The 26,149-nt window shown below is 44.5% G+C and overlaps 1 protein-coding gene across 4 annotated transcripts in view; it reads right to left on the bottom strand.

Moving 5' to 3' along the window:
• Window positions 1-615: 615 nt before the first annotated feature.
• NSMCE2 (NSE2 (MMS21) homolog, SMC5-SMC6 complex SUMO ligase) overlaps window positions 616-26,149 on the bottom strand; it is a 268,737-nt gene continuing 243,203 nt past the window's right edge. For 3 of the 4 annotated variants that reach the window (XM_023224161.1, XM_023224153.1, XM_023224168.1), the window contains 3 exons: window positions 10,064-10,164; window positions 9,565-9,671; window positions 616-970 (listed from right to left, as the gene is read on the bottom strand). In XM_023224161.1, the coding sequence (XP_023079929.1) occupies window positions 856-970; window positions 9,565-9,671; window positions 10,064-10,164 (323 nt within the window). In that variant the 3' untranslated portion in view covers window positions 616-855. The remainder of the gene's footprint in view (window positions 971-9,564; window positions 9,672-10,063; window positions 10,165-26,149) is intronic. The other variant, XM_023224176.2, reaches the window with a different exon arrangement.

Here is a 26,149-nt window from a genome sequence, read left to right as displayed (position 1 = left end):
TTAGCCAGTCACTGGAGCATTCTATTCCATTCAGAATGACAATAAAAGCATTTATATGTTTGGAACTGTCAATATACAATGTAAATACAAGAAAGTAAACTGACTTTGCTTTATAACCAAATGCTATTATTTACTATACTTACAGAAAATGCCTTGCAATAGGGGTTTTTTTTATATGTTTTAATTTCAAATATCACTTGAAAGACATTCTTTTTTTTTTTTTTTTGAGATAGAGTCTTGCTCTGTTGCCCAGGCTGGAGTGCAGTGGTGTGATCTCCGCTCATTGCAACCTCCACCTCCTGGGTTCAACTGATTCTCCTGCCTCAGCCTCCTGAGTAGCTAGGATTACAGGTGCGCACCACCACACCTGGCTAATTTTTGTATTTTTGGTAGAGACGGAGTTTCACCATGTTGCCCAGGCTGGTCTCCAACTCCTGACCTCAAGTGATCTGCCCATATTGGCTTCCCAAAGTGCTGGGATTACAGGTGTGGGCCACTGCACCTGGCTGAAAAACATTCTTTAGCCAAAACTATTATAAAAATCAGTCTGATGTCCTTGAAATGGAAAAGCCTGCACCTCTGGAATAATCCCTACATCAAGAGGCGTGCAGGGAGGACACTGCAGATGATCAAAGTTTTATTTAACATTATAGAACACTTAAAAATAAACAATATGCTTGCATTTCTGTTGTGTAACTTAGAAAAATGTTTTCAAGCACACATAAAAGCATCAAGTTTTACCCCAAACAAGTATGCTATGCAGCCAGTCCCTAACTGCTGGGGTCAGCACTGCTCTCAACAGACAGCTGAGGTAGGAGGTAGGCTGCTGCTGTCCCTGCAGGCAGGTGGCTTTTCCTATTGGGAATGATGTATCTTCTTGTTGTGGTTCTCAATCGCCCTTCTAAGTGCTTCATCCTGGATGAGATCCGACTTTCTTACATTTGTGTGGCTACAGCCAATTTTAGGGCAACTGCAAGGGAGAAAGAACATCAAGTCAGTCCCCTTTACTGCCTTAAGCAGAAACTTCTGTTACACTCAAGTGTTTAAGTAAGACTTCGAATGAAAAAGGAAAAATGTTAAAGTCAGGACCAAGGTGCCCTCATTCATTGATTCGCTGAGTCAGTGAGCCAGGCCCTGTCCAGGTGCTGGGGACACAAGCGATATGTGAGTAGTGCCTACCTTATCATGAGCTACCTTTCTAATGAGGAAGACAGGCTACCACTAGCGAACCAAATACATGCTTGCTGTAAGTTCAGGTCACCTTATGGGCTATGAGGGCAATGAAGCAGGGTCAAGAAGAGACAGTGCTGGGGCCATGGCTTCTTTGGCTGGACTCAGGGCATGCCTCACCAAACACATCTTATCTTGGGCAGGACCCAGAATGAAGCATGGGAACAAGTCTGCATGTGGTCCGGGCTAAAGCAGTAGCGAGTGCAGTGCTGAGGACGTCCAGCTTGGTGCCCTGGAGTGAGAGCAAGCTCTATGTGGCTGAAGCGACCCAGGCAAGAGGGAGAGCAGTTGGAAGTGAGGTCAGTGGGCCAATAGGGCTTTGGATTTTATTTTATTTTATTTATTTATTTTGAGACAGAGTCTCACTCTTTCACCCAGGCTGGGGTGCAGTGGCGTGATCTTGGCTGACTGCAACCTCTGCCTCTTGGGTTCAAGTGATTCTCCTGCCTCAGCCTCCCGAGTCGCTGGGATTACAGGCACCTGCCACAATGCCTGGCTAATTTTGTGTATTTTCAGTAGAGATGGGGTTTCACCATGTTGGCCAGGCTGGTCTCAAACTCCTGACCTCAAGTGATCCACTTCCCTCGGCCTCCGAAAGTGCTGGGATTACAGGTGTGAGCCACCGCCTGGATTGGATTTTATTTTAAATATGAAGACAAAACACTGGAAGTTTTTGAGCTGGGGGCGGGGTGTGTTTGGTTTACATCTGGAAAATGTTACTCTGGCTGCTTACGGAGAACACAAAGCAGGGAGGTAAGAGAGGGGCAGGGAAAATAGCGTGGGGGATCCCGCAGGGTGTAGGAGAGAGGTGAGGGCAGCTTGGTCAAGGGTGGCATGGCGATCATGATCAAGGTTCAGGACACGCTTGACCATAGAACCTGTAGGACTTGCCAACGGAGCAGCTGTGGAGTGTAAGGGAAAGGGAAGAAGTGAGCTTCATCTGGGCAGATCAGTGACTGGTAGTGCCCTTTATCACAGTGGGAAATGATGGGGCAAAACAGGCTGCAGCACAGAACCACAGTCCTGGTTGGTATCTGTTTCCTCTGGAATGGATGCCCAGTAGCTCTCCCAGAAGAGACTGAGTGGACCACTGAGACTCAGTGGAAAGGCTGCAACTGAAGACATCAGTGTGAGTCACCCAGAAAGGGGTGGAAACAAGCCACGGCTCTGCTTCGATGTGATCTTCTCTGAGGGCAGTGGGCTGGATGAAATCACCTATTTCTTCTCAAAGAATCTGGTTCTCAAAGTGAACCAAATTTTGGTAGATTAGAGACCCAATGTTTGGAGTCAAGCTAACCTAGGTCTGAATTTTCTCTCTACCACCTACTTGCTAGTTATGAGACCACAGGCAATTCACAATAATCTTCTTGAGCCTCTCTTGCCTCTGATTTAAAATGGGGAGAGAACCCCTATTTCCCAAAGTGACAGGCAACACAGTGCTCAATAATGTTAATTCCCTTCCTGATCCCGTGACTATCATGTGTTCCCTCATCACCATTCTTCCAAGAAGTTTTAAAGTTCTGGATCTATTTCTACCTTGCATATATCCAACACAGGCATGTACCCATTCATGCATTAATTGACTCTTCTAGGGATCAGCCCTGTGCTAGGTTCTAAGCATGCAACTGTGAAATACAAATATATGGTTCCTGTCCACACAGAGCTCTGGCCCAGTGATCTGAGACAGCTCTCCATAAAGCACAGGATATTAAGACCAAAAACAACAAATATGCAAACCACACTAAAGATGCAAATGAGAAGGAAATAAAGTTGGTCATGGGAACTCCAATTTGTCTAGTGGTAGGAAACCCAACAGTCCAACATGAAAGAGAAAGTATTTCTTGGCCCTGATCTGTGGATCAAGGAGTCTTTACATTAGAGGGGCATTAATGAATGAAATAAATAATATGCTTAATAACAATATTTATTTTTAAAATATTAAAATATGGCCAGGCACGGTGGCTCACACCTGTAATTTCAGCACTTTGGGAGGCCGAGGCAGGTGGATCACACGAGCTCAGGAGTTTGAGACCAGCCTGGCCAACATGGTGAAACCCCATCTTTACTAAAAATACAAAAATTAACTGGGCGTAGTGGCAGGTGCCCATAATCCCAGTTACTTGGGAGGCTGAGGCAGGAGAATCGCTTGAACCCGGGAGGTGGAGGCTGCGGTGAGCCGAGATTGCACCATTGCACTCCAGCCTGGGCAACAGAGTGAGACTCTGTCTCAAAAAAAAAAAAAAAAAAGGTTTGGTAACTTGAAACCTATATACTCAGGTACATGATGTGTTAAATCATAATTATAGAAAGGCAATTATATGAAAGAGGATCAGGGTGATTTGGCCCAGGTATGCATCATTTTGATGATTTGGCTTTGCATTAGGGCAAGGTTGGAGAAATGTTTTACACTAGTTTAAAAATCTGTGTTTTCCCCTAGCCTGTTCCCCTATGCTGTGAAGTCTCAAATGAATTCTCCCCTCCCCTGCCCTCCCCTTCCATTCCCTTCCCTCCCCCTCTCCTCTTCTTCTTCCTCCTCCTCTTCCTTCCTTTCTCTTTCTTTCTTTTTCTTTCTCTCTCCCTCCCTCCCTCCCTCCCTCCCTTCCTTCCTTTTCTTTCTTTCTTTCCCTCTCCTTTCTTTTTTTGACAGGGTCTCATTCTGTAACCCAGGCTGGAGTGGCACTATCTCTGCTTACTGTGACCTCTGCCTCCCGGGCTCAAGCAATCCTCCCACCTCAGCCTCCTGAGTAGCTGGGCCCACAGGTGCACACCAGCACACCTGGCTAATTTTTAAAAAATGTTTTGTAGAGATAGAGTTTCACCATGTTTCCCAGGCTGGTCCTGAACTCCTGAGCTCAAGTGATCCACCCGCCTTGACCTCCCAAAGTGCTGGGATGACAGGTGTGAGCCACCGTGCCTAGTGAATTATGTCTGTATGAAAATAAGCAGCTAAGATCATGAAGAGGATACAGACACTTTTGTGACTAGAAAAGCCAAGTATCATAACTTTGGCTTCCATGACATTGAAATGCGAGTCCAAGTAGGTTGCTGGGATGACCCTCCCCTAATACATAACCCTGAATATCTGCTTTGGAATGCCTGGCCTTGGTCTCTTCCATCCTACCCAGCAAAGGCCTTAACTCTGATAGCCAGACAGTGAAGAAGCAGTGGAGAGGGAAGTGGAGAGCGAGGTGGGGAGGACTTCCTGATGACATCATGGTTTTAGTCCGTGCGTGAGAGCACGCTGGCAATGTCTGATGGACTTAACCACACACTCAGCTGCAGAACAGGCACCCACCTTCACTTCAGTGGGATGGAGCCCAGGGCACTGAGGGGATAGACTCTGATGGTAGAGGCATGAACCGAAAAGCCCGCCTAAGGGGAGCTGGATGGCCTACTGACAGAATTGCAGGCTCAAGAGTGACAAAGACCTGGGCTTAAACCCCCTGGCTGTGTCACGCTGGGTAAGTGACTAAATTCTCTGTGACTCAGTTTTTCCCTTTAAGAACATGAAGGCAGAGCACAAGCCTGTCAAATAAGGTGAGAAATAAGCAGGCTGATGTGTGTCAAGGACTGGGGAGTTCACTTCAGGTCCTGCCGTGCACCAGTCCCTGCTCTAGTCCACAGCTTCCACTCTCAAGAAGCTCGTGGAGAGGAGCCAGCTGCACTGACAATGTTGGCATGGCATGGGGTGCTAATGACATTTTGTCCAGCATGAATAAGGGCTCAGGGAAGACTTCCTGGAGGCAAGGTTGATGCTGGAACTGGGAAGAACTTGCTTCTCACTTCATCTCCAATAAACACAAGCTTTTAAAGCAGAAAGGATAAGAGAAGGCCATCATGCCACAGTGCTGAATCAGGGCATGCCTCGTCTGGAGAAACAACTGTCTCCATAAGCATTCGGCATTAATCCCACGACATCCTGGTGAGCGAGTTCAGTGTGGCAATACGCGATCTTAGTTGCCGCATCATCGCTGTGCAGGAGTCAGCCCTTCAAGCCTTGAAGGAGCGGCTGGGTCCCCACCTCCAGGCACTGCCCAAGCAGAGCATTTCACTGCAGCACCGGGCAAGCACAAAGGTGACTGCTGAGCAAAGGGAACTGGGCCTTGGGGTCCCACAGGCCAGGGGAACCTTGGCCACTGCAAACGCTCAAGAGTACATGATCCTGGGAGTTCCTGGATCTGGGTCCCAAGAATTCCAAGGTTTAGTCTACAAGCTGTAGACAGAAGGTCTATAGAGACCTCTGGAAATCCGAGTGGGAGGGATTCCTGTCATACCTCAACACAGACAGTAATTCTATCTCACACCCCCTGAGTCTAAAATAATGTGTCACTAAGCGGCACGGGGAGCGATAACAACTCTATCAGTCTCGGTCTTAACAACCCTGCAGCTATTTGTTTAGTGCTCTTCGCTACCAAAAGAGCTTTCAACTAAGTGCTTTTGCTTCTCTTCTGCCAAGAAATGTGCTGGTCCAGACCTAGAATGGAATTCCCTACCATTTCTTTGGCCCCTGAAATGCTGTGAGATGCTAATGTTATTTCCACTTTACAGATGAGGAAACTGAGGCAGAAAAGTTGAATGGCTTGTCAGTAAGTGTTGAAACAGGAACTCCAAGTACAAAGCTGGAGTTCTGCTGTTGAATGACCCATTTCTATTCAACTTCATTTTATTCTACATGCTCTTAAATATGACTTTTAAAAATACGTTTCCTGTTCTCAAACAAAAAAGCAAAAAAGTGACTGTGGTCAAGTTAGAAATATTAATATATGAAAATCGTAAGGTTGGGAGGCCAAGGTGGGCAGATCACTTGAGGCCAGAAGTTTGAGACCAGCCTGGACAACATGGTGAAACCCTGTCTCTACTAAAAATACAAAAATTAGCCGGGCGTGATGGTGGGCGCCTGTAATCCCAGCTACTCGGGAGGCTGAGGCACGATAACTGCTTGAACCTGGGAGGCAGAGGTTGTACTCCAGCCTGGATTACATTTGATGACTGACTGAATGTAGGAGAAAGGAAGAAGCAGCGAGGGGTGGCTGACATTAAAAAAAAAAAAAAAAAAAGGAAAAGAAAAAAAAATCATAAGGCAGCTTTATTTTTAAGCGAATAAATAGGCTTATTGTTAACAGATATATTTTAGGAAATTATTCTAACTGCTGTGCTTGGCTGGGGCTAAAGTCTCAACAATATTATTCTGACTCAAGCCAGTGCAGAGAGGCCTTCCCAGGGCCTGAAGCTTGCACAGTAAATTTCAGGCAGTGCCCAGAACACAATGGATCTGGAACTCCAGTCTAAACAAACAAACATAACTAGAACAATCTAGGAGGAAGAAATGAGACAATGTGTCATGGACGTTTCTAAACAAAGCGAACCCAGAAATACTCATCACTCTAACGTGCATCATGGGAAATGACACGACTTCATGCTTCATCAGAAACGTCTGGAGTCGGTTTCAAGAAGGCCCTGAGTTCTAATCTACTGCTGCTCAAATGCACCTGGCCTTTAGAACCCTGCCCACCCCGCCCGCAAGTTCCCATGAGCCTCCACCCCTTATCACTCTTCCTGGCTCCTGGCTATGTTTTAGACTGCTTTGCTGGGGTCTTCTTCCACTGATTGATCTTTTCACTGGTCAACAAAGTGTTTTTTGAGGGTTGGCACCAGGGTGCTGAGACGTCACAGTGAGCAGAACGAAGTCGGGCTCTGGCCTCGCGGATATCACGGGGGAGGCCCAGGTCCTGCCTTGCTGGCTCTCTGCTGGCAAATGCATCAGTTTCAGAGCTGCGTCTGCGATGGTAGTTGAGCGGGTTGACTCCTCTACACTGATAACCTCCCAATCCACATCAATAGTTCTGAGTCCTTCCCTGATTGCAAAACTCACATTTGCTGCATTCCTGGACACTTCCACGGGGCTATATTGCTGGGACCTTGAATTTAGGATGACCTGAGCTGAGTCTATCACAATCCTCCAATAAGAGTGTCCCTCTCTTATGCCTTCTCTGAAGGCTAATGAGCAAATGACAGTCCTAGACACCCAGATGAGAAATGTCAGCCACCCCTTGCTGCTTCTTCCTTTCTCCTACATTCAGTCGTCAAATGTTGTTAACCATACCTCCACAATCACTCTTGCATCTCTATGCTCTCATTATCTATAACTTAAGCTACTGTAAAAGCGTCCTAACTGACTTTTTTTTTTGCCTCATGCCTCCTCAATCCATCTCTGCATTGCTATTGGAGTAACTTCCTAAACTCCAGGTTGGCTCATCTTTCTCCTTTAAAACTGTCCTCCTCTCCCATGGCTATAGAGTCGTGGTGGAAAAAAAATGAAGAGGATGTTGATAGTGGCTCAAGTTTGAAGATGATGACGGGACAATTTTTACTGAGCCCTCCTGTGTACCAGCTACTTTAAGTACTTTCATGTATCTTATTTAAATTTCCAATATGCCAATGAGGCGATTACAATGACTGTCATCCATTTATGGATAAGGAAACTAACGAAAGCATGCCATGGCCGGGCGCGGTGGCTCTCGCCTGTAATCCCAGCACTTTGGGAGGCGGAGGCGGGCAGATCACCTGAGCTTGGGAGTTTGAGACCAGCCTGGCCAACATGGAGAAACCCCATCTCTACTAAAAATACAAAATTAGCCGGGCGTGGTGGTATATGCCTGTAATCCCAGCTATTCAGGAGGCTGAGGCAGGAGAATTGCTTGAACCCGGGAGGCGGAGGTTGCGGGAAGCCGAGATCGCACCATTGCACTCCAGCCTGGGCAAAAAGAGTGAAACTCAGTCACAGAAAAAAAAAAAAAAAAAAAAAGAAAGAAAGAAAGCATGTCATGCCATAAAGAAAAAAGAAAGCATGCCATGCCATTTAACAACCCAAATTCCCCCTCTATTTTTGGAGACAGAGTATTACTCTGTCACCCAGGCTGGAGTGCAGTGGTGCGATCTCGGCTCACTGCAAGCTCTGCCTCCCGGGTTCACACCATTCTCCTGCCTCAGCCTCCCCAGTAGCTGGGACTACAGGCGCCTGCCACCGTGCCCAGCTAATTTTTTGTATTTTCAGTAGAGATGGGGTTTCACCGTGTTAGCCAGGATGGTCTTGATCTCCTGACCTCGTGATCCACCTGCCTCGGCCTCCCAAAGTGCTGGGATTACGGGTGTGAGCCACCGCACCCGGTCGAAATCTGACATTTCAACGGTAAGTCAGAAACTTAAAACAGATCAAAATGTACTAAGAATGTCTACATTTTGCAAACATTAGGCAGCAAAGCCACTATTCTTCTAGAATAAAAAGGATAAGTTACTTGCCTGAATGACCATCAAGATATCTTTAGTCTCCAATATATTATCTCTAAGTCCACACCCAGATGAGGAGTGCTGGGGAATTCCATTCTAGGTCTGGACCAGCAAATTTCTGGGCAATGGAGAAGCAAGCCACACATCAAAGGGACTGTTATCAGAAGTCAACTGAGAACTAGTCACACCTGCAATTCCATTCCTGCAACAAATCCATGATAAGAGCACAAGAAATGCCAAACTGAGTCAATGCCAGTCAGTCTGGCTAACTCAGGATTCTGTGTAATTACAGGAACAGAGCATGGTCGTCCGTGGTCATGGGAGGAGGGGAAGGAAGGCGAGATATATATATGTGTGTGTGCGTATATATATTATATATTTAAAGATCAATAATATATATGATATACACATAAAATAATATATAACATATGTATTATGTATATTTTTAAAGATTCTGCAAAACTTCCAATTCAAAAAATAATTTATCATTTATGAGTTAGCGACGAATTTACTTAAACCTTTTTTTTTTTTTTGAGACAGAGCCTAGCTCTGTTGCCCAGGCTGGAATGCAGTGGCACAATCTCGGCTCACTGCAACCTCCGCCTCCTGGGTTCAAGAGATTCTCCTGCCTCAGCCTCCCGAGTAGCTGGGATTATAGGCACCTGCCACCACGCCTGGCTAATTTTTGTATTTTTAGTAGAAATGTGGTTTCACCATGTTGGCCAGGCTGGTCTCGAACTCCTGACCTCAGGTGATCTGCCCACCTCGGCTTCCCAAAGCTCTGGGATTACATGCATGAGCCACTGCGCCTGGCCTTATTCTGTTTTGAAGGTGTGGTTGAAGTTCCCTCAGCTTCTTCCTGAACAGATTACTAATTTTTCCCTCAAGTATTGTTTTTCCAGAAAGCCCACTTCCATGTTTATAGTATTCGTGAGGTCAACGGAATTTAGAAGAGACATTGAAGTGTCTTTTCCTCTAGCGTGAACACACCACCTCTGAGTGACTACCACTAGGGAAGGCTCCACTTCCTTCCCTGCGTCCACTCACCGGGCCTTTTTCTTCTGCTTGTGCCTGGACTCAATAATGCCAACAATGGCTTCCTCTTCATAGGTATGGCCACACACTTTATTTTTCACTGGCTTCTTCATTTCCAACTGTAATCAAGGAGATGTTGGGCTTTCAGGAATGATAATGATCAACTTCCAGTAGCTGTTTTGTCCTAGTCCTGAGCTTTCTATGTTTAACTTCCCATTCTCATGGCTTTAGATAATTATTAGGCTTTAGATAAGGAAATGCAGGGAATCCAGTGGCAGTACTGTCACTTGGCCTGTAGGCCATGACTTTAGTCCTGGATCCTTAAGGGCACGATTTACTGACAGCTCTCTCCAGCCCAAGAACCTCCCGTGGATATTTTTCAACCCCCAGCACTTTTCTTTACTCCCTCCTTAACTCCCTAAGTGAAATCAAACCAGAAAGCAAACAGGAATCTTTCTGCCTCTGTGAAGTGAATTGTGTTTCTTTCAGGGGAAGGAGGAGGAAGCGGTACCAGTGTAATGGGGCACATGAAGTTGGTCTGACTTTGGGTCACAATCATCTCTTCATCCACTCCTTCTGTTCCGTCAGCTTCTCTGTCAGCTTGAAGACCATCTAGAGGAAAATGGACAGTTGATAAGCCTCCCTGGTCTAACGTCAAAGAAAAGGAAGGAGTGGAAGGAAAGGAGGTGAAGAGTTTCGGGGGTAAATTTGGTGTTGGCCCCCATGTAGGTAGGGACTGGATGCATAGAAACTCTTCTGCTTTTCAGAGAACACTACAGGGTACCTCATTCTGACTATTTTTGATAAGGAAACTGAGGCTCAGAGCAGTTAAAAAACTCTTTTTTAAAGTTATAGAGAAAGTGACCAAGAGAGTGGCTTCAGAGTCAGAGAACCGACCTGGTTATCTCTTTCTTGTCCAGTGGTGAGATGTTAGGCTAGCAAGGTGCGCTTTTTAAAAGCCTCTGCTTTACAGGCTTGTGGCAAAGATTAAGAGAGATGAAGAATGTGGTATGCTTTGCACAGCTCATGGTACAGAGGAATAATCAATAAACAGTCATTACTACTAGGTAGTGCAGGGCTTCTCAAACTTTTTAGTTGTAGGTATGAACTCTTTGAAGCTTTTTTCTATGTGGGTTATATTCATCAATATTTAGCAGATTAGACATTAAGACTGTGGAATTTAAAATTCATTAAAAAATAACAATAAGGTCAGTTGCAGTGGCTCACGCCTTTAATCTCAGCACTCTGGGAGGCCGAGGTGGGTGGATCATGAAGTCAAGAAATTGAGACCATCCTGGCCAAAATGGTGAAACCCAATCTCTACCAAAACTACAAAAATTTGCTGGGTGTGGTGGCATGTGCCTGTAGTCCCAGCTATTCAGGAGGCTGGGGCAGGAGAATCGCTTGAACCCAGAAGGTGGAGGTTGCGGTGGGCCGAGATCCCGCCATTGCACTCCAGTCTGGTGACAGAGCAAGACTCTTGTCTCAAAAAAAAAAAAAAAAAAAAATAATCCCACTACGTTACCATAAACAACATTTTAAAAGTTAAAATTATATTTCCAGAACATCCCCCCCATACACACAGACATATATAGTGAGAAGAATGGCACTGTTTTCCATTCTTATAAATATCTTGAATGTCTGGCTTCATAGCAGCCAGTTGGATTTTGATATCTGCATATGCATTCAATCTGTCACAATATCACATATCCTGCAGTCTCTGGGAAAATTCACTCATGAAAAGAATGAGAGTGAAACAGGCAGATGAGATCATACTATTATTATAAAGAAGTTTTGACCTTATGGACACTCCGAAAGACCCTTGGAGCACCCTGGAGTTCCCTGGCCTGCACTTTGAGAACTGCTGAGTGATAGTGACAGGACTGGCTTTAAACAGAGCATGAGCTGCTTCTGAAACTGATGTTCTTTGCATTACATCCCGTTTGCTCCCGACTGAAAAAAACAAAACAAAACAAAAGAAAACCAAAAACAGATGATAGACAACCTTTGAATGGGATGATGGGAGTATCTCACATGAAAGCCATTCTCTCTGAAGAAAAGATACTTGTAATTTTGCACAGAAGTTAAAGATCAATAGCTTTTTTTTTTTTTTTTTTTTTGAAATGGAGTCCCGCTCTGTTGCCCAGGCTAGAGTGCAATGGTGTGATCTTGGCTCACTGCAACCTCCGCCTCCCAGGTTCAAGTGATTCGCCTGCCTCAGCCTCCTGAGTAGCTGGGGGTATAGATGCGCAACACCACACCTGGCTAATTTTTGTATTTTTAGTAGAGATGGAGTTTCACCATATTGGCCAGGCTGGTCTCGAACTCCTGACCTCAGGTGATCTGCCTGCCTTGGCCTCCCAAAGTGCTGGGATTATAGAATGAGCCATGGGATCCGGCCAAAAGATCAGTAGCTTTCTAAACATGTGTTGATGGTGTAGTCCTTTCTCCTTCCTTCTCCTTTCCCTTCCCTACTCTTTTCTCCCTTCCCTTCCTTCTTTAATTTTGGCAAAATAATACAGACATAAAAATGGCTTTCCTCTTAATGTGTGAAGGAAGCCCTTGTTTCTGGTTCAGATGGTGTGGCATAACTTTCAGTTCCACAGAACTGATGACTGTGGGCCATCACCTAGGCCAGATAAGGTGTTTGTTTGCAAAGGCACTAGTGGTTGAGTAGCCCTTATTTGAAATGCTTGGGACCAGAAGTGTTTCGGATTTCGGACTTTGAAATATTTGCATATGCATGATGAAATATCTTGGGGGATGGGACCCAAGTCTAAACATGAATTTCATTTACGTTTCATATAATGCTTATACACATAGCCTGAAGCTAATTTTATACAGTATTTTTAACACTCGTGTGTACTTGATGCATGAGGTCAGATGTGGAATTTTCTGCTTGTGGCGTCATGTTGGTGCTCAAAAAGTTTGGATTTTGGAGCAGTGTGGGTTTTGGATTTTGGGATTAGGGATGCTCAAGCTGTACTGAGGGGCAGGGAAAGGGCTGCGGAGCTCTCATTCAAGGTAACCTAGTGAATTAATTGCAACACAGGGATTCTGCCTCCAATTACTTTGAGAGTCACCTTCTTGGAGTAGACTGGTGTATTTGTATGCCAGCTTGCTGTCCCCTAAACCAGCTCTCATTCTTTGAAGAAGGCAGTGAAGATCTCAGGGCTTGGGCATAACCAGTCAGAGCATTTTTAGCCACTGGGCATTAAGGTGCAGTGCCTCCGGGCTTCCAGCTTTTCAGGGAGCTAAGCAAACGTCTGAGACCTTAAAAACCATTGATTGGCTTCAAAACAGAGTAACAATAGTACTGAAATTACCAAATGTTAAAGCTCTATGCAAATGTGAAGTTAACTTCATTAATTGTTGATTTGGTAATCAAAAAAACATAATTTGGAAGCAATATGTAGGGCTGGATTTACTTCTTCATAAACTCAATTTTGACAGCAAGGCTGGGTGCGGCGGCTCATGCCTGTAATCCCAGCACTTTGAGAGGCCGAGGCGTGTGGTTCACCTGAGGTCAGGAGTTCTAGACCAGCCTAACCAACACGGTGAAACCCCATCTCCACTATAAATACAAAAAATTCTCTAGGTGTGGTGGTGGGCGCCTGTAGTCCCAGCTACTCCGGACGCTGAGGCAGGAGAACGGTGTGAACCCGGGAGGCGGAGCTTGCAGTGAGCCGAGATCGCGCCACTGCACTCCAGCCTGGGTGACAGAGCAAGACTCCGTCTCAAAAAAAAAAAAAAAAAAAAAATTACAAAAATTAGCTGGGTGTGGTGGTGGGTGCCTATAACATGAGATACTCGGGAGGCTGAGACAGAAGAATTGGTTGAACGTGGGAGGTGGAGGTTACAGTGAGCGGAGATCATGCCATTGTATTCCAGCCTGAGTGACAGAGACAGAGTCTTGCTCTTGTTGCCCAGGCTGGAGTGCAATGGCACGATCTTGGCTCACTGCAAACTCTGCCTCCCGGGTTCAAGCAATCCTCCTGCCTCAGCCTCCCAAATAGCTGGGATTACAGGTGTCCGCCACCAGGCCCAGCTAATTTTTGTATTTTTAGTGGAGACGGGGTTTCACCATGTTGACCACACTGGTCTTGAACTTCTGACCTTGTGATCCGCCTGCCTCGGCCTCCCGAAGTGCTGGGATTACAGGCGTGAGCCACTGCGCCCGTCCTAAAATGATATTTAATAGGGCAGGTACCATATTTAGTATGTTTGCTTGGGGGTGGAGTCTCTGGAAATTATATTGCTCATGGCTATGATGGGTTTTCATGCTTCCCAGGGCCTGTCTTTGGAATTCATAGTGCAAGAGTTAGACTCCTAAGAGAGTCCCTTTATCAGTCTACTGACTCTTCACCATGGCTTGGGAAAGTTGGACAGGTAAGGAGAAAAGCCAAGGAGAAGGCCAGGAGCCGTCTTTCCCTTGAATTCACTTTTCAAAGCCTCCTCCTATGGGCTGCTGCCTCCCATTTCTGATCGTGTGTTTAAGAGTAAAAATAAAAGTAGCTCTTCCTTAATTTTGTACACCATTGATTCTGAATTGATGGCTGGTTTCTGACTGTATACGTTGTACCATAGAATTCACCAGAAAATCTGTTAGATGAATAACAGAGTTCAGCTGATGTGAAAGACTGTGGGTTTGTTTTCCTATTTTTAAATTTCAAAAGGTAGAGGAAGTAAGAAAGCACAACTCAAATGCAATGTCTACTACTAGGGAAGGCTGAGTGGGGAACTTCAAAATTGTAGGTGGCTACCAGCATCAGTGATCACGAAAGAAAAAGGTAACAAAAGTGAGACTGGGGAAGAATGTCACGAGTGACTAAGAGACCACAGACCAAGAGTCTAAAAAGAGAAAGATTCTCAATAACTAAACTTCCCTAGAGACAGAACATTTCCTCACTCTCAATCTATATTTATAGAAATTGACATTAGCGTTGGGATTCTCCATTGTGCTAACAAAAGGTCACATCTGGCAATAAGTATCACTTATACTGATTTAGATGACCCAAAGACAAAAGTTTGTGATAAGCTTGGTAAAAGGAAGATGGGAGAGAAAATATTGATCATCTACTAGAAACACAGAAGTTTTAAAGTTGAGGTTATCTATCTGTTCTAAGTCTCGCATTTACCTGAGAAAATTGAGATCCAAAGAAAGTGTAGGTTTTGTCCAAAGTCACGCAGGAATTTAATAAATCAATGTGTTGTTCTATTTTCTCTGACTGGTTCATTTGAATACTAAAATCTGTGTATTCGTTCTGGGAACTCCTCTGCTCCCAATTTTTTTTTTTTTTTTTTTGAGACAGAGTTTCGCTCTTGTCACCCAGGCTGGAGTGCAATGGCGCGATCTCAGCTCACTGCAACCTCCGCCTCCCGGGTTCAAGCCATTCTCCTGCCTCAGCCTCCCGAGTAGCTGGGATTACAGGCATGCACCACCACCCTGACTAATTTTGTATTTTTAGTAGAGATGGGGTTTCTCCATGTTGGTCAGGCTGGTCACGAACTGCTGACCTCAGTTGATCTGCCTGCCTTGGCCTCCCAAAGTGCTGGGATTATAGGCGTGAGCCACCGCACCCAGCCCCAAATTGTTATTTCATTGGTAATAATACCTCAAATTTACTGAATGTTATATAGCAGCTACTGTGCTAAGCACATTGTATACATTATTTCATTTACTCCTAACAAAATACCCATGAAGAATAACTATGTTGTTATTCCTATTGTGTAGCAAGAAAATTTAAGCCCCACAATATAAATATATTTTTTTGAGATGAAGTCTTGCTCTGTTGCTCAAGCTAGAGTTGCAGTGGCACAATCTCGGCTCACTGCAACCTCTGCCTCCTGGGTTCAAGTGATTCTCGTGCTTCAGCCTCCCGAGTAGCTGGGATTACAGGCGCCCACCACCATGCCTGGTTAATTTTGTATATTTTTAGGAGAGATGGGGTTTTACCATGTTGGCCAGGCTGGTATCAAACTCCTGACCTCAAGTGATCTGCCTGTCTCAGCCTCCCAAAGTATTGGGATTACAGGTGTGAGCCACCATGCCTGGCCAACCTCATAATATTTTTAAGGCAAGTGTAGAAAATATCTGCTTTATAATAAAGCAACAATTGGATTAAATCAGTTTAATCTTTAGTAAAGAGGTTACAAAATTTTCCTAACTATAAGTAGAAAAGCAAGCAAACTAGTCATATTATTTTCTATATACATAGACAATATTGTTAGAAGCATATGCCACCTGTCCAACTTCTGACCAATGGACTGATCTCGGACCTCTACTTGTGCCAAGGCAGGAAGCCTGCACAAGAACTAACATTTACAGCACACCCATGAGGGACGGAGCAAGGTAGAGTTAGGTAACTTGAATTTTTTTTTTTTTTTTTTTTTTTTTAATGTCACAAAATGAACACCAAAAGGAAGAAGAAACCCTGGATATGTTTGAAGTAGTATTTCCAAAGGTCTACAAATATGGTCCAGTAATGTAAAATTGGATGGGACGTGCAGTGAGGGCAATGATTGGACCCCACAATGTAAGTTCCCAGTTTTTGTGGCTAGTCAGTTATGACTCAGGGAAGGGCCAAGCAGCTCTGCCTTTGATCCTCCTCTTCTCAGTCACAAGCCACTGACTTGCTCAAAGCCAAAGCCTTTGAATCATTCTTGGTTATTCTCTTTTCTTCATTCCTCACATCCAGTCCACGGGCAGGTTCTGCTGACTCTGGTTCTACACCATATTCCAAATCCAGCCCCTTCCAAACCAGTACTGCCGCCTGCCCAGCACTCTGCAGTTGCTTCCTAACTAGTGTCCCTCATGAAGGGCCACAGCCTGCCACGTCCACCTCCTGCAGTGGCCTAGACAGCCCCATGTGACTCTGTCCCTGACAACCTAATATGGTTTGGCTGTGTCCCCACCCAAATCTCATCTTGAATTCCCATGCATTGTGGGAGGGACCCAATGGGAGGCAATTGAATCATGGGGGCACGTCTTTCCCATGCTGTTCTTGTGGTAGTGAATAAGTCTCACAAGATCTGATGGTTTTAAAAAGGGGAGTGTCCCTGCACAAGCTCTCTCTCTCTCTTTGCCTGCCACCATCCATGTAAGACGTGACTTGCTCCTCCTTGTCTTCTGCCATGATTGTGAGGCCTCCCCAGCCATGTGGAACGTTAAGTCCATTAAACCTCTTTTTCTTCCCAGTCTCAGGTATGTCTTTATCAGCAGTATGAAAATGGATTAATACGCAACCTCTCTGCTCCGCTGTCCTGTCTCCCACCATTCTCAAGGCACACTTGCCTTTTCTGTTTCTGGAACATGCCAAGCTCTTCCTGTCTTCGGGCCTTAACACTAACCTGTCTGGAATGCTCTTCCTCCTGCTCTGTGCCTGTCCTACTCCTTCTTGTCATTTTAAAATGTCAGTTTAAATGTCATCTCCTTGGCGAAGTCTTCTCTGATGTCCCAAGCTAAAGAAGCCACACAGACTTACTCTATCACACCACTCTTGTTCTCTGCATAGCACATGTCCATAAGTGCTATTTTTCTGCCTTTCCTCCCCACTCCCCCTCCCTTGTTCTTTTCCAAGAAAGCAGGGCCTTCATTCTCTTGCTCACGGATGTCTCCTAGAGTCTAAAATAGTCCTTGGCATAGGGTAGTAGGTGTTCAATAAACATCTGACAAGCAAAGTGGCTCATCCAACAAGGCAGGAGTGGGCATATTTTTCACAAGATTACACTTAACATATTTAGCAGACGTGGCAACACAAACACATACACACATCCTCACACAATGATGATTTTATAGGTTTTAGCCAAATGACAGAGAGGACTTCACTCTTGCTCGGGGTGCAGTCCTGGACCCTGAATTACATGTCAAAGGCAGGAAGTAAATATAAGCTTGAAAATTACAGTAGGCTGTGTGGTAATTACAAAGGAGAATCCAGACATGGTCTTGTGGTCAGAAAATACATTTGGTACTGGCCACACACAGCCCTAGCATTAGTCACTTGTCTGTCTTCAGGCATCCCAAATTTGGCTACCAGTTAGAAAGTTTTATGCCAGCTGGGAATAAAATTTGATTGCTATGTACTTTTTCAATTAGGCTGGAACATTTCTTTTTTCTTTTCTTTTCTTTTTTTTTAAAATAGAGACAAGCTCTCACTATGTTGCTGAGGCTGGTCTTGAACTCCTGGCCTCAAGCGATCCTCCCACCTTGGCCTTCCAAAGTTCTGGGATTGTAGGCATGAGCCACCATGCCCAGCCTAAGCCTGAACATTTTTCTAAAATCACTTTTCTCTGGAAACTATGAAAGTAGCATATGAAGAAAATACTTTACAAATATTTGTTGCCTGCTTGAAATGCTTATTAGACTGCCCATATTATTTTACTTGCATTATTCCAAAGACAGTTTATTTGGAAAGGCTGAGCTGGTGCCTGGAAAATTTGGGGGCCATGCTAATGTGCAAAAGCACATTGATTCCAAGTTTGAAATTCTTTAGTTATAGCATGTGAGTATGTATCTGTGCCAATCCCTGATTTGTTTCTCCTACTCAGTAACCTATAGCTGGGACTACTAGTGACCTCACCTGTGGACTCAGACACATCTTAGGCTGTAAGTGGAAAATGAAATATTCAGCAGGCTCAGTTCTTTTGGTTTGGAATTAAGAGCTCTGTGGTGTGTGTGTGTGTGTGTTTTGCTTTGAGATCCACTCCTTGGTACTCTTGGGTGTCCAGCTTTGTACCTCAGTTTCCTCATGGGACTGGTGGCCTGTCCTGACTACCAGCTGTTTGGTTGGGCCATGTTGCCATTTCCCTTCTGCAGGAAACTGAATCCTAGGTTCCTGTATTAGTCCGTTCTGACACTGCTGAACAAGACACACCCAAGACTGGGTCATATTGAAAGGAAAGAGGTTTAATGGAACTCAAAGTTCCACATGGCTGGAGAGGCCTCATAATCATGGAGGAAGATGAAGGAAGAGCAAAAGGATGTCTTACATGGTGGCAGGCAAGAGAGATGAAAACCAAGTGAAAGGGGTTTCCCCTTATAAAACCATCAGATCTCATGAGACTTATTCATTACCACGAGAAAAGTAGGGGGGACACCACCCCCATGATTCAGTTATCTCCCACTGGGTCCCTCTCACAACACATGGGAATTATGGGAGCTACAATTCAAGATGAGATTTGGGTGGGGACACAGCCAAACCATATCAGTTCCAATACTCCCTGGTACCAGCTAAGACTCTGCTGTATGTGAAGAGCTTTTGCAGAATTCAGATGGAGGTCATGATCAGATACCGCCTCCACAATGAAAGATTCCCTAGATGTTACAACCCTCACAGGACGGCAAAGTTCAACAAACATAAATTTCAACAAAAATACTTGAACACAGGTTGGATTAATATAATGTAATTAGAAAAATGGCTAGAACACAGTAAGGATCCAATATGTTACTTACTTTGTATATGCATTTATTAAAATCAACATTATATACTTCTGTAATTATAAAACTGCTACTGCTATTATTATTATTATTTTTACCACTGTTATGTGCTAGACATGCTTGGTATTGGTGAAAAATAATCCTTGCCTTCAGGGAGCTCAGTCACACAGAACAGACGCCTACAAAGCAAAGTGTTCTTGTGAAGGTCATGCACATACAAGACACTGTGGAAGGAAGGTCTCGAGAGAGAACAGGGTCAGCCTCTCTAAGGAGCTGATGTCTGATCTGGGTCAATGAGGAGGATCCTTCGACGTACATTTTCTAAACAACTCTACCACCCCCTTAAATGTGAGCATTTCATTCATTGCCACCTCAGGTCAACATTCTGATCAATGTCCTTCCTCCTTTTCTTCTCTTAACTATAATCCATCCTCATCTCAGATTCTATGTAGGTGGAGAAGCTATCTCTATCCAGTCTAACCCAATGCAACTCAATCCACCCAACCCAATCTCTATAGCCAATCTCTTTTCATTGAAATCTCATAATATCCATTGTCTATACCACACTCTTTTAGCCCAAACTTCTTTCTTATTCTGTTGTTTCATGTGAATGGAACTCTCTTTCCATCTGGAACTTTCCAGATACATTGAAAGCTCTTTGAGGACAAGCACTGTGTGTCCAAGTGAAGCTAACTCAACTAGACTTGCATTTATTGAACACTTGCTCTGTGCCATGCACTACATCAAATTTCAGGTATAGATAAAAAGAGGAATAAGATTGAGTCTGGTAGGAGAGACAGATATGAATATTTACATCCTGTGTGATGAGTGAAATGTATACATTTTGTACAAAGTACATAAGTATCTCTGGAGATAGGGTGAAGATTCAAGGTGAACCTCCTAGAAGAAGGTAATGACTCAGCCAGGCTCTCTAGGGAGGTGTGATAAGAAGGAAGGAAGGATATTGAGGCAATGAGGATTACAGTATTTAGGAACATGGGCTCTGGAAACAGGCCTGCTTGGATTTGCCTGGTTCTATCACTTTATCAGCTGGGTGCTCTTGGGCAAATTACTCTGTCTTTCTTTGTCTCAATCTTCTCAGCTATGAAATGGAGATACTAATGGTACTTACTTCATAGTGCTGTCTAAGGATTAAGTGAGTTAATGTATGAAAAGTTCCTAGCATGGTTCCTGGCAAATAAAAGCTGTAGATAGCTGACACAGCACTATCAGCATCTTCAATTTTTTTTCTGTCAGCTTCCACTTCCATGGCTCTTTCGACACACTCCTCTGAAGATTTTGAAAGTAAACTGAATGAAGAGTTTCCTCCAAATGAGCTGACATGTTAGTAAGATATACCCTTTCATGTTATCATGTGCTTATAATTTATCTACTGTTGTTTCAGACATGTCTTTGTCCTCAGCTGACATCGTGTTATTAATTTGTCTCCAGTTATTAAATACTGTCCAAATATTAGATTTAAAATAATCAAAACCCAGCACATTCAACTGGTAGGACAAAAATCAGTCAGTTAAGATTTGGTCATACAATATCCACTTCAAACCAATAAACACTGGAAATACTCCCAAACTGAGCACCTGCATTTAATACCTCTTAGAAGAAAAGGCTTGATGATCATCTCTCGGTCACCAAGTAGAAACAGAAAATCTAATGCACACATTCTATTTCTTTTATCTGGGTAATGAACTAGGAAGACCACATAATAGGAAAAGTCTGATTAGTGAGCATTGAGAAGGTCTACAACTTTCCATTATTTACATCCACAGTAAAGTCTGAAGAAAGCAAAGATCAGAAGATAAGGAGTGCCCTTTGCACTCTTCTTATGTTCTCTTATTTTAGAGTGTTGTAAATACCACCTGTGCAGGTACCCAAGACAGTACATGCAAGTTGTTCATATACCCTGTTCATTCTCCATCTTTATCTTGATTCTGTCTCCTCCTCATTTTCACTGCTGCTGTCCTACTTCAAACCCCCAGCATTTCCAATTTGGATTACTGAAAAAGTTCTTTTATTAATCTCTCTGCTTCAGTCTCCCCAGTCTATTCTTTCTACTCCAGCTGGTCATCTTTCTAAAACATGGCCTTCCTTTTTTTTTTTTTGAAACAGAGTTTCCCTCTCGTAGGCCAGGCTGGAGTGCAATGGTGCGATCTTGGCTCACTGCAACCTTTGCCTCCCAGCTTCAAGTGATTCTCCTGCCTCAGCTTCCTGAGCAGCTGGTATTACAGGTATGCGCCACCACGCTCAGCTAATTTTTTGTATTTTTAGTAGAGACGGGGTTTTGCCATGTTGGGCAGGCTGCTCTTGAACTCCTGCCCTCAGGTTATCTGCCTGCCTTGGCCTCCCAAAGTGCTGGGATTACAGGCATGAACCACCACGCCTGGCTGACCACGGCCTTCTAAGCATGACAAGACTCTTCACTAGTTGGCCCCAGAGTAAGTATCCTCATCTCCTACTCTACGCACTTTAATCCTACGCCCCATATCCATCCCAGACTGACTACAGTTCACCCATATTTAGCATGTTAGTTCGTGCTTCTGCTGCTATGTGTTCACCTAGCAATCTCTGATCACCTTTCAAGACTCAATTCAGGAATTTCCTCTGCGGAGTGCCAAGGCAGAGGTGATTCCTCCTTAGGACTGCAGGGTACCTTTTGTACCTACTGTAATCATTTGTTTGCTTCTCTATCTTCCCTACCAAAATGTGGATTCCTTAAGGGAAGGAACTCTCTGATTCAGCTTCATGTTCTCAGAGAGCCAGGCAATGTACAGGAACTTATGAATGTTTGGTGAATGAATGACTGCTGAAGTAAGAGAATGCTTTGAACACTGTCATGTACAAATTTACCACAATAAGATGATGAAAATAGTGAAGAGGATTGTTTTGAAGACAAACATCTTAGAATAAGACAATTTGGTCCTTGAGCTAATTACTGATTTTCCAGAAAGCAAGCCATATTATGCTGTGTAGGTCATACTATTGCACAGTCTGTTTCACTTCCATACAAAAGCAAATTACCAAAAAGAAAGATGATGGAGATCATATTGGTGTAAGAAATAAACTACTCCACACGTCTTTAGATCATCTCTGATTCTCTTTCCTGGCCAGAAACCATCTATGTTCCCAGAAAAGTACAGTAATAATCGGTTGTCAAAAACGTGGAGTTTCGGCCAGGCGTGGTAGCTCACGCCTGTAATCCCAGCACTTTGGGAGACTGAGGCGGGCAGATCACGAGGTCAGGAGATCGAGACCATCCTGGCCAATACGGCGAAACTCTCTACTACAAACACAAATACAAAAATTAGCCCGGCATGGTGGCAAGTGCTTGTAGTCCCAGCTACTCAACAGGCTGAGGCAGGAGAATGGCAGGAACTCAGGAGGCAGAGCTTGCGGTGAGCTGAGATCGCACCACTGCACTCCAGTCTGGGAGACAGAGAGACACTACGTCTCCAAAAAAAAAAAAAAAAAAGAAAGAAAAGTGGAAATGTGTTTTTTTTTTTTTTTTTAAGTTTGTTGACTTTATGGAGGTGGGACAGACATTCAATTACTGTTGTTTTTATAACAGAGAAACATTGGAGAAGTAGAGGTATCTTATAAACTGAGAACTCTTATGACTCAAACTTAGTTTCTCCAGAATTTTCTTGGTTTAAAAAAATCTGGTAAGTTATCAAAAATAATTTTCAACATGAGCAAATGCTTACATTACATTAAGTAAAAAAAACTGAAATTAAAATGTATATGTAGTATTGTGTCCGCAACTGGTGGGTTCTTGGTCTCACTGACTTAAAGAATGAAGCCATGGACCCTCCTGGTGTTACAGTTCTTAAAGAAGACGTGTCTGGAGTTTGTTCCTTCAGACGTTCAGATGTGTCTGGAGCTTCTTCCTTCTCGTGGGTTCGTGGTCTTACTGACAGGAGTGAAACTGCAGACCTTCGTGGTATGTGTTACAGCTCTTAAAAGCTGCACATCTGGAGTAGTTCGTTCTTTCCGGCGGGTTCGTGGTCTCTCTGGCTTCGGGAGCGAAGGAAAGAAACTACAAACCTTCGCAGTGAGTGTTACAGCTCTTAAACGCAGCATGGACCCGAAGAGTGACCACAAACAAAATTTATTGTAAAGAACTAAAAAATAATCCTTCCATAGCACACAGGATGACCCAAGTGGGATGCCGCTGGTTGGAGCCGGTAGACTGCTTTTATTCCCTTATCTGGCCCCACCCACATCCTGCTGATTGGTCTATTTTACAGAGAGCTGATTGGTCCATTTTACAGAGAGCTGATTGGACCATTTTGACAGGCTGCTGATTGGTGCATTTACAATCCCTGAGCTAGACACAGAGTGCTGATTGGTGCATTTACAATCCTCTAGCTAGACATAAAAGTTCTCCAAGTCCCCACTAGACTCAGGAGCCCAGCTGGCTTCAGCTAATGGATCCTGCACAGGGGCCCTGGGCGGAGCTGTCTGCCAGTCCCATGCTGTGCACCCACATTCCTCACCCCCTGGGCAGTTGATGGGCCCAAGCGCCAGGGGAGCAGGGGGCGGTGCTCATGGGGGAGGCTCGGGCTGGCGGGAGCTGAGGCAGGGGCATTCCAGGCATGGTGGGCTGCAGGTCCTGAGTCCTGCCCCGTGGGGAGGCAGCTAAGGCCCGGCTAGAGCTCAAGAGGGCGAGAGCTCAAGAGTTCGAGAACTCAAGCCCAGCACCGGAGGGCCAGCAGTGTTAGGGGACCTGGCTCACCCATCGCAGCTGCTGGCCCGGGTGCCAAGCCCCTCACTGCCCTGGGCCGCTGGTGGCCTGCTGCTCCTAGTGCAGTCCCACCGAAGCCCATGCCGGTGCCTGCTGGAACTCACCCTGGCCTGTGAGCACTGCACTGCAGCCCGGGTTCTCGCCCGCACCTCTCCCTCTACACTCTCCACAAGCAGACGGAGCAGGCTCCAGCCTCGGCCAGCCCAGAGAGGGGCTCCCACAGTGCAGTGGTGGGCTAAAGGGCTCCTCAAGTGCCACCAGAGTGGACGCCAAGGCCGAGGAGGCACTGAGAGTGAGGGCTGCTAGCCCATTATCACCTCTCAGTACAATTTTATTATTTTTTTTTTGAGATGGAGTCTTGCTCTGTAGGCCAGGCTGGAGTGCAGTGGTGCAATCTTGGCTCACTGTAGCCTCTGCCTCCTGGGTTCAAGTGACTCTCCTGCCTCAGCCTCCCAAGTAGCTGAGATTACAGGCACACGCCACCACGCCTGGCTAATTTTTGTATTCTTGGTAGAGACGGGCTTCACCTTGTTGGCCAGGCTGGTCTCGAACTCCTGACCTCGGGTGATTGCCCACCTCGGCCTCCCAAAGTACTGTGCTTACAAGCACCACGACTGGCCACGATTCATCTTAAACAATGGTATATAGAAGAAAGATTGAAGGAATAGATGATGAAACGTTGCAGTCCATCCTGTGCAGGTGACATGACTACTGCATATTTGCACTAGGAGTACAGGAATCAAGACTGTGATATTTGGAGAGTAATGATTTAGCTTGAGTTTTTTATATCTAGTACCTTCATGAGACCAAGTAATATTGATGAGGTAAGTAGGACTGATGGCAATGAGGGTGGATAGATTTGTTTATTCAATTAGTCAAACTGAAACAAATGATGAAATAAAGTCCAGAGATCATCATAGTAAAAAAGGGAACTTTAAGATTGACAATTGCTCAACTTTAAAACTGCAACGTTTCAATTTTGGGTAAGACAGTGTCTGTGACACCATTTCAATCCCTTATATTTTCTAGATGTATTATCTTAAAAGCAGTTGTAATATTTTAAACTTCTTGGATCCCTTACAAGGCTGTATAATTTTTTTTTTTTTTTTTTAAATTTTTAGACAGGGTCTTGCTCTGTCACCCAGCCTGGAGTGCAATGGAACAATCTGGGCTTGCTGTAGCCATGACCTCCTGGGCTCAAGCATTTCTCTTACCTCAGGTCCCCGAGTAGCTGGGACTATAGGCGTATGCCACCACGCCTGGCTAATTCGTATTTTAAATTTATATAATATGTTTTCTTCTGTCTCTTCTAATTTCAGAGGCCTAGACAAACAATAACAAAATACTTGTAGAGAATGTCAGACTTGAATAACAGAATACATCTAGCCCTGGAATCATCATTTGTTTCTGAAAGCTTCTCAAATCCTTTAAGGATAAAAGGCAAAGAACCTCTGAAGATGTCTATTTTGGGATAAAGTGCAGTGAAGGAGGAAGTACCTGTGTTATAAGTTGTCACATCTGTCGGTGCCCAGCACTGTCCTCAAAACTGTAATGACTGGAGTACGTCCCCCCACCCACTGACCCCGAATCTAATCAAATATGTCGCCGCATAGGATATACTCAGCGCCCTCATTACCAGATGCCCTGGAATCGTAGTATTAATGAAACATGCTGGTTTTTCCTTTTTACATGCATTTGATAGAGAGTATCAAGATTTATTTTGGATCCGTTTAAACATTCTTCTTTCTAGTGGCACAATGTACTCATGTTTTAAAAAAAAGTCAGGAGAACAATCCCAAAAGGGTATTCAATCCATAAGAAATTAAAAAGATCAAAGTCTGAGGGTGCAACTCTAGTGAAGCCTAACAATCCTGTCAACAACAATGTGGGTGAAACCCCCAAAATGTAGCTCAGTTCCACAGCCTGGCAAAGTGGTCACAGACAATCGGGGCAGGGCTGCCTGAACTTCCAAGAGTAAGGGACACTGATCTGTGATGGCATCTGTACTTAGTTTTCAGGGTCTTGTCTGAAGTTAGCCTAACAGAAAACATACCCCACAAAATCCTGCTGACTGGAAGGAAGAAATAAAATGAAAGTGAGAGAGAGGGAGGGAAAGAGGGAGGAGGGAAGGAAGGAGCTAAAAGATGAGGAAAATCTTTATTTCTGCAGAGCCCAAGGGAAGGCATCACTGAGTCAGCGTCCTAGAACAAAGTCCTTGCCTCTAAGTCTTCCTTCCTCTCACCCACCCCCTCCTTGTCCACTTTCCATCCTCTTTAAAATCCTCCCCACATGCAAAGGAAGACACGTGACTTCAAAATCAGGATCAGCTTAGGACATAGCTCTTGTGAATGTGTACAACAGATCTGAGTCATTTGTTCATTTTGTAAACATGAAGAAATCAC

Source organism: Piliocolobus tephrosceles, chromosome 7 (genome assembly GCF_002776525.5).
Source record: "Piliocolobus tephrosceles isolate RC106 chromosome 7, ASM277652v3, whole genome shotgun sequence".
Classification (NCBI taxonomy): domain Eukaryota; kingdom Metazoa; phylum Chordata; class Mammalia; order Primates; family Cercopithecidae; genus Piliocolobus; species Piliocolobus tephrosceles.
Note: the sequence above shows the minus strand (reverse complement) of the source record. Positions and strands in the feature narration are given on the sequence as shown.